Here is a 7,795-nt window from a genome sequence, read left to right as displayed (position 1 = left end):
CAGTGATCAAACACATTTGTGAACAGACAAACACTGTAGATTTAATAAAATATTCTAAGAAGCTACACTAAAGTTTACACATTCGAAAACTACCCTTCAGGATAGAAAGTCTACCAAGCACAGACCGCGTCATTTCATATGCCTCCAAATTACTTAGTCAGTCTTTACTAATCTGACAGGTCCTTAAGTTTAAGGGTTGATATTGGCATTCAGAGGGCACATTGTTCCTCGGTTGCTAGGACGTTTCTCTTTTTTCTTTTAGCGGAGTCTCCTGCTGTTCTCAGACCTTTTGCATATTCTTTATGTAAAGTCTCCAGACCCTGGTCACTTAGCAACCACTTTTATTGTATTAACACTTTCTTCCTGTGTTGTCCCTTACTTCACATCAAACAGTGCAAGCTGAACTTGAAACTTGGTCATTTCTGAACATGTGTCTTCTGTAACAGATTGTGTCTTTGAAATTCAAGGTAAGAGTAAAATAATTTATCCCTGGTCAACGCCATTTGATGTATTTAAAAGAAGTAGAAGCAAAGTGTGTAATGTTAGACACTTTAGAGTTTGCTACTGCTGTATGGTTGAGAAGTTCAATAGCCCTTAATTATTTTCTTTGCACCTGAACAGGTTACCGTTCATACAATTTCAGGACTGTGATATCACAATGACCTCTAACCGTTACTTGGATCCTTCGACATCAGTTTATTTGAATAAAAAGACAGTCTTTTCTGCTAGCCTGAACTTAGCCACCATAAGAAGCGAAGGTTTTATTCGTCCTCATTATTCACATCAGGTTGACCCATGGAACTTGAAGCCGCCTGATTTCTCTCCTAAACTCTACACATCTCTGAGTGTCCCTCGAAGGAAGAAGACAAAAAATACACATCATCCTTTACTGACACTTGCCTCCAGTGAGACAGTCTTAAGTGTGGACAGATTTACCCCAAACATTCTAATTCCTGAGATTGACCAGAATAAAAAAGCACTGCCAAAGTTCAGCACATCATACAGACCTCCTGGCTCTTTAGAATCCAAGCAGATGTTCGTTAAAACAGGGAAATACCCTCCTGTGGCCTACAAGAACCCTAAACCACATAACTTTAGACAGGTATGTTGCTGTGATATAACATAACACCTTCCTTACATGTTCTTTGTGATTTCCATGATTTGTACAAAATACTGGTACTAAATTCTTGCCGCGTATGATTCTAACACAAGATGGCGACAAATATATTGAAAAACATTTTGCTCTGAAACATTTATTTCAGCTTGCTGATGACATGCCAAATATGGTTACTGCAGCTGAAAGGGATCCTGGTCAGTTGAACTTCAAATCTCAGCACCTGAGTATAAGTAAGTCAGCTTTCCTGAATATTGGTGCGGAGACACTGCTCTATTACTGTAATTAGACAAGCATCATCCATTTTGTGCTTACTCATGACAAAAGCACAAAGTCATTTATCATTTGAAGGCTAAGTCCATGGCCTTTTATCAAAACTATGCCTACATTACACAGCAAACTCAGCAATATCCTGCCGACTGTGACACTGGTTTCCATTCTACTCCAGTTAGGGGGACCAGATCGGACACAGACATTTATTCAAGGGAACCTTTTGGGAAGATGGACACCTATAAGCCAACAGAGCCTAGATGGGAGGCCAGGCTCACACTCCCTAAATTGCCTTGGCCCCCAAAATCTGCCTCCTACACTGTGAGTGGTCTGGTTTATGCCCAGTCTGGCTATAGGCCCCACACCATTTTAATTCAATGCTTTCATGATACTTTAGGCCACTTCTGTAGCGTGACTTAGTCAGTTACCAAGTTATTATGCTGTTTAACACAAAAGTGCTAAAACAAAACCATTTCCCCGCCCGCCACTGTTTTGGTAAAAAGCTTAGGGCTGCTTCAAGTGTCTACTGATATACATTTTCTAAAATATTTTCTTCTTCTCAGAGACACAGGCACAGACGCGGAGTGTACAGTGCTTTCATGGACAGAGTAGAGGAGAAGATCTCCAGCTCTTGGAAAACTGGCTGACACTTTGACCTCTAAAGTCTTCTATGGAGTCCACAGCTGTGCAGTGATCTGTGCATAGGCTCCACTAAAATGTCCAGTGTGTTAAGCCAGATAATATGTTCTAATCTGGGTGTGTGAAAGGCATGGCTGAAATATTTGCATTCACAGAAAGGAATCTTGCAGGCTATAGCATAATAAAAATACTTTGAGGTATCATGAAAATACAATAATTGTAGGCTAGACTAGAGACTTCATTGCAAACCAATTGCCCATGCCATGACACTTTTTGAAAGATGTCCTTTTTTTTCAATTTATCTAGGCCTAATAGGCTATTGTGTGTGTATAAATCTATGCTCTCAAGACAATAGGAGACAAAGATAATCCCAGTAACTGGAAAATGTAAACAAAGTGTGTCATTACAATGCCATTGAAACTAATTTCTAAAATGTCGGCCGAAATGCAATTAAAGTTCACAATTGGAGAGCAGCCAAACCTTGCTTAATCCTGAACAAAAACCTTGAGTAATTAGTCAGATGCTCGATTAAATTCTGGGTCCATACATGAGGGAGGGAGAAGGGAACAAACAGCTCCACCCGTTCTCTTCGCAAGTTAGGGGCAAATCTTATGGGCCAAATGTTCCCTCCCCTTTCCGAAATTCTAAAGCACCAGAACTAATGCTGCTCATTATCTCACACTTCCGGTTGTATGGTGACAAATGAATGTACCATTTATGTTAAAGTCGTCTGTCCACAAGAGATTAGAGAGCAGCCAAACTAATTTCGGAACCCGGAACCAAATTATTGCAAATGTTTGTTCATGTATTTATTTACTATTTAATCGCCAATTTCGATTGTTTGTAAACTGGTTCGACCTGGATGGCGCGCTTTGGTCACGTCCACATTTTATCCAACAGGTGCTTGCGTTTAGTAATTACAATGTTCTTTGTTGATGGGTGTTTGCCTAATATCTTTCTTCGTTGAATATTTATGTGACATTATGTCCAGATGTGTTGAAATGTATTATGTATTTGCTAGTGATATTGAAACTAGTGAAGTATTGAGTGAGATCTTTATTTAAACTGAGGAAATACCTGTTTATGTTGATTTTGGATTATCCCAGTTTTAAGGGTTGGGTTATTATTATTATTATTTAATTTACTAGCCTCAGATGGCTCATTTTCGGGTAAATTTAGGCTGGAGTGGCATGTTGTCCCAGCTGGGGCTCTGCTAAACTCAACTGTGTGAGGAATTGTCGGCACTCTGCCTAAAAGGAAGCTAACCTTCTGCACCTGTAAATAAATTCCACCATTTTGTTCATTTTGCACCTGATTCCGTCTGACTCCTTCTTCGCAACCCCCTGACAAGACGGATAGTGCTATCCAGAAACCCTGGGACGTCCCTAAACTAAATCACACCTTCATTATTTTAAATGTAAACTTCAATGGGGCGCTATTTATAAAAACAGAGGCTAACGTATTTATTTTTAATTATATATAATTAACATGATTTAAATAGATACCGCAGGATTATAATTTCTACAATTAATCCTGTGATTATTCTCACTATAAATTCAGTATGCGTGGGATACAATTTGTACTTTTGCCCAACAGTTTGAAAGTAAACAGCTAAGGACGCATCATGGGGCGGCGCTGTTTAGCGTATATCAAAACCCAAGCCAAGGCACATGCGACACACGAACACAGCAACAACAAAAACGGTAAATTAGGCATTTTTTATAGTTCAATAAATTGTTCATTTTAATTAATTCATATCACAAACTATTTAGTGACTTTTCTTTTACTTTTTGTTTCTTTTACTTTTACGAATATAGCCTACAGAATGCTTGGCTTGCTATGTTATGTTAATAACCATTCGTAAATATTATGTTTAGACTTTGACCTAGCATACTATCAGATACGTTTTTATTTTAGGCATTGTTGATGTTGCATAGTATTGCGTAATGATAGTATAATAAATATATTGGCTGGAATAATGACGTTGCAGCAACAGGTGATGGGCGTGGTCTGAATGGATACATTACTGATGGACTACCCCTTGAACCAATCGTTTGCTAGAACATGAGCAGGTTTTTCCACAAATTGCACTGCAGTATTATTCTATGGGAATGAAACCGTCTAGTAAAAATAATAGGACGCTGCTGACCGCGCGACAGTCATCAGAAGCTCTGTATTGTGAACATTGGATAACATGTTACTGGACCTCGTGAACACAGTTCCGCGTATTCAGAGTGGATAGATGTAAGTGATGCCCTGCACGAAAATGTCTGGCTGGACGGAACGGTTGTAGGCTATAATAAAGATTTATGCCGCAATTTGAGAGCCTGGTATCAGGTCAAGTGGCGTTACTGGCTGTCAGCATCTGTATGCCTATCGACTTTATATTCATTTACGCGCCTATCCTTGGCAATAGGATTGTGCATTGCTGCCGCCTAAAATTCAAGTGTGTAGCATACCTTGACAAAGTCCGGTATTTCTGCATTGTATTTTCATTTGAGCCTTTATAATTGAGGGTGTTTAATGAATGTCATATGCATTTGGCACTACTCAGGTCAAATGCTGCCCTCAATAAGTGAATAACACATGGATAACTGATTTGATCACCTTCATATAGTCTATAAGTATTCTGTGTCGACTTAAGTTTGCGGTAGACTTATATTTGTGTCCTATTTTTGCTTGGCTGAAGTAAAATTTGTTTTATTTTTAGGTCACGGTTGTCTTCTAATTGGAATATAATCAGTGCCAATCATCGTTGGAAAAGTAGACCAACCCTTTTATTCCACCTGTTGTTCCCCACATGAGAAAAGATGGGGAATAGATTATCAGAACCACAGACCTTCCTCTCAAGAATCCCCTTCTTTCAGTCATTCCATATCGCCATTTTGGGACTGGACTCTGCAGGTAAAACAACTGTCCTGTACAGGTTGCAGTTCAATGAGTTTGTCAACACAGTGCCTACCAAAGGCTTCAATGCAGAAAAGGTCAATGTGTCTTTGGGCGGCCACAGGACGGTGACCTTCCATTTCTGGGACGTGGGTGGTCAAGAGAAGTTGCGTCCATTGTGGAAGTCATACACACGCTGTACCGATGGAATTGTATTCGTGGTGGACTCTGTAGATGCCGAACGCATGGAGGAGGCTAAAACGGAGCTCCATAAGATCGCCAAGACCGGAGACAATCAGGGAGTGCCACTGCTGGTGGTGGCTAACAAGCAAGACCTGAGGCACTCTCTGAGCCTGGCGGAGATTGAAAAGGCACTAGCGTTGAAGGAACTAGGCCCTGGCACGCCTTGGCACTTGCAGCCCACCTGTGCCATCATAGGAGACGGACTGAAAGATGGCATGGAGAGACTCCATGGCATGATCCTTAAACGGAGAAAGATGCTCCGCCAACAGAAGAAAAAGAGATGATCAAGGAGGGAACTGAATCTCTTGTTTTAAATGAAGGACAAAAAGGAGATGTTCTCGCACCTGGGTGGATATAGGAATTCTCCCATAGGCTCGGCACACTGAGTTATATCAGTCAATGTTAAACTAGGTTCTCGTGTCTCAGACAGCAAAGTCTCTTTGCTTCATCTTCGGTATTTGTTGCTTTTTAGTGGTTGAGAAAGCACTATGAAGGTAATAAAGGATTTGGTGTTTATGGATTTATATAGGAATTTGTAAGTTGTCGTTACAAAGAATGGTTTTGATCCTTGATATTAGACCATTAGTAATGGCTACTTCAAAATTGAACACCAAAAATGACATGTTTGACGAAGAACAGAAAATAATTCACTTCTCTCTACAAAGGTTAGTGGGAGGACAACAAACGTGGTCTTCCTCAAAGGGAACTTTTGAACCTTGTAAAGAGTGCCTAAGCTACTTTTAAATGTACCTTTTTTGTAAACATTTTTTTTACATGTTTCTTTCCTTCTCAAAAGGAAGGTACAGTCTTGCGCTTTTTCTCTGTCTAGTGTACCTCTACTGTCTGTTTGTTAATGCACTTTAGATGACCTTTTTTGATGGAGTTTACAGCCTTGAGGTTTCCCAATATAGCTTATTACACAAAGAGTTTAGTTGCTTCAGAAGAAGCTAACTACTGGGTCCCTATTAGCCACATGGACAATAGATGGGTTATGTGTTTCATGTTTTCATCTTTAATAAAAACCTCTTTGCAGCACTGCTTTTGTTTTGTATGAAGGATATTTCTATTTTGATTATTTGTCATAATATTTTCAGAGAAATTCTGCAGATCTGATAAACCTGATGAGATGTGTACAATGTATGTCCTCTGATTCTCATATTTGAATGAAACTGAAGTAAATCAAAAATGAATCTTGGTTGCTCCTGCTCACACTTTGTACTGATGGATAATGAATCTCCTCCCTTTTTTCTCTTTCTGAAAGTAAACAAGACGGATATGATTGAGGTGATGGTGGTTGAGTGTTTACTTGCAGTGTGATTATAGGGCCTGGAGTCCTTTTTCTGTTTTCTGGAGCCGAGAGGCTCAGCAATGCAGTCAGGGCAGTCTACTCTGCATGCCAAGCCAGATGCCATACCCTCTACAACAGGCTGGGGCAGGAGGAGACTGGAGGCTTGGGAACATTTTTGTGATGGGGAGAGGCTGTTGTCACATAGCTCAGTGAAGTGATGCCTGTTGCTCACCCATCCCTTTAGAACAATTATAACCTTGTACTGTAGAGCAACAGGGGGAGCAGCAGTTGACCTACTAAATATAGTACTATATTTGCATATGTTATTCTGTTCCTTACAATGCTCCACTTCAAGTGCAGAATTTGCTCTATGTTCTCATGATGTATTTGACCAAATTTTTTGACCTGTTTGTAATGGTCCTGTGTATTATAGATGCCATTTCACTGTCTTTTCTTTCCTGATTCAAATGATATTAGTAATGTTAAACCTACACCACATTTTACAATGTCTGTCATTTTGATTGATATGCATCAGGTTTTAAAGACAGACAGTACAGTCTCAGGTCCAAGATTAATCTTGAGGGTGTCACTCCTTATCTGTGTTGCGCAACTCTTCCCAGCTTGTTTTCCAAGGAAGGAAACCCTATTGGATGGCAGCAACACATATTCCTGTTATTCCCATGTCCTGCTCTCCATTCTAGGAAATGGAGGTAATGGGAGTGAGTGTGAGTCTGATCATGGGACTAGTTTTGGGGTCAGATCCTGATACAGGCCTGGTGGCAGGGTCTCTTCTGTTGATCTGCTGATGTAATTAACTAGGGATTATGTTTGAACATAGCTTTGGAAATCCTGAAGCTGGTTTCCTTTCTCACACTTTGCTTTTGCTAACTCAATTATACACTAACACGGGAAAGTACATGCCCTGTAATGGCCCGTCGTCACATGATATCCCTGTGCCCAACTAGTTTCCTGGACATCTACTAGTTGGTGGGTTTTATTTGACCGCTTGACCCTGGCTGAGGTCAACTCTGTGACGATAGTAAGTCCCTCTCCTCAGTAACAGGATCACTGTAGGAAAGGCATTGTCTCACGGCTGCACTGGCAAACTGCGTGTCGCTTTAGGAAGACAATTGTAGGAAAGGAGAGAACCACTCCTCATTCCACTACTCTACTAGCTAACCTTGAGATTAGGAATGTCGTGCTTCAACTCACTTTCTCAAAATGCAAGAACATGTACATCAAGTCTATCTTCTGGAGCAAGTCGGAATCAAATATTTTTTTGTGGAAATATTTTCTCTTTCTGTGTAGTAAAAATATATTTTCTATAACTATACATTTTCAAGCTGTGTACACTG

At 40.1% G+C, this 7,795-nt stretch overlaps 2 protein-coding genes across 4 annotated transcripts; both read left to right on the top strand.

Annotated features, from left to right (window-relative positions):
• Positions 1-632: 632 nt before the first annotated feature.
• si:dkey-30e9.6 (uncharacterized protein LOC564083 homolog) lies at positions 633-2,586 on the top strand. The gene is made up of 4 exons (XM_042304390.1): positions 633-1,102; positions 1,263-1,347; positions 1,563-1,705; positions 1,948-2,586. The coding sequence occupies exons 1-4, from the start codon at positions 659-661 to the stop codon at positions 2,029-2,031; spliced, it is 756 nt and encodes a 251-aa protein (XP_042160324.1). The 5' UTR covers positions 633-658; the 3' UTR covers positions 2,032-2,586.
• Positions 2,587-2,796: 210 nt separating this feature from the next.
• Positions 2,797-6,187, top strand: LOC112223022 (ADP-ribosylation factor-like protein 4A). Of its 3 annotated transcripts, none has more exons than XM_024385954.2 (2): positions 2,797-2,923; positions 4,734-6,187. In XM_024385954.2, the coding sequence occupies exon 2, from the start codon at positions 4,834-4,836 to the stop codon at positions 5,434-5,436; it is 603 nt and encodes a 200-aa protein (XP_024241722.1). In that variant the 5' UTR covers positions 2,797-2,923; positions 4,734-4,833; the 3' UTR covers positions 5,437-6,187. The 3 variants fall into 3 exon arrangements, with proteins under 3 accessions (XP_024241722.1, XP_024241721.1, XP_024241720.1); XM_024385953.2 differs by lacking the exon at positions 2,797-2,923 and adding an exon at positions 3,625-3,726; XM_024385952.2 differs by lacking the exon at positions 2,797-2,923 and adding an exon at positions 4,021-4,267.
• Positions 6,188-7,795: the final 1,608 nt, after the last annotated feature.

The sequence above is a fragment of the Oncorhynchus tshawytscha genome, linkage group LG23 (genome assembly GCF_018296145.1).
Source record: "Oncorhynchus tshawytscha isolate Ot180627B linkage group LG23, Otsh_v2.0, whole genome shotgun sequence".
Classification (NCBI taxonomy): Eukaryota; Metazoa; Chordata; class Actinopteri; order Salmoniformes; family Salmonidae; genus Oncorhynchus; species Oncorhynchus tshawytscha.
This window is presented reverse-complemented; position numbering and strand designations above follow the sequence as displayed.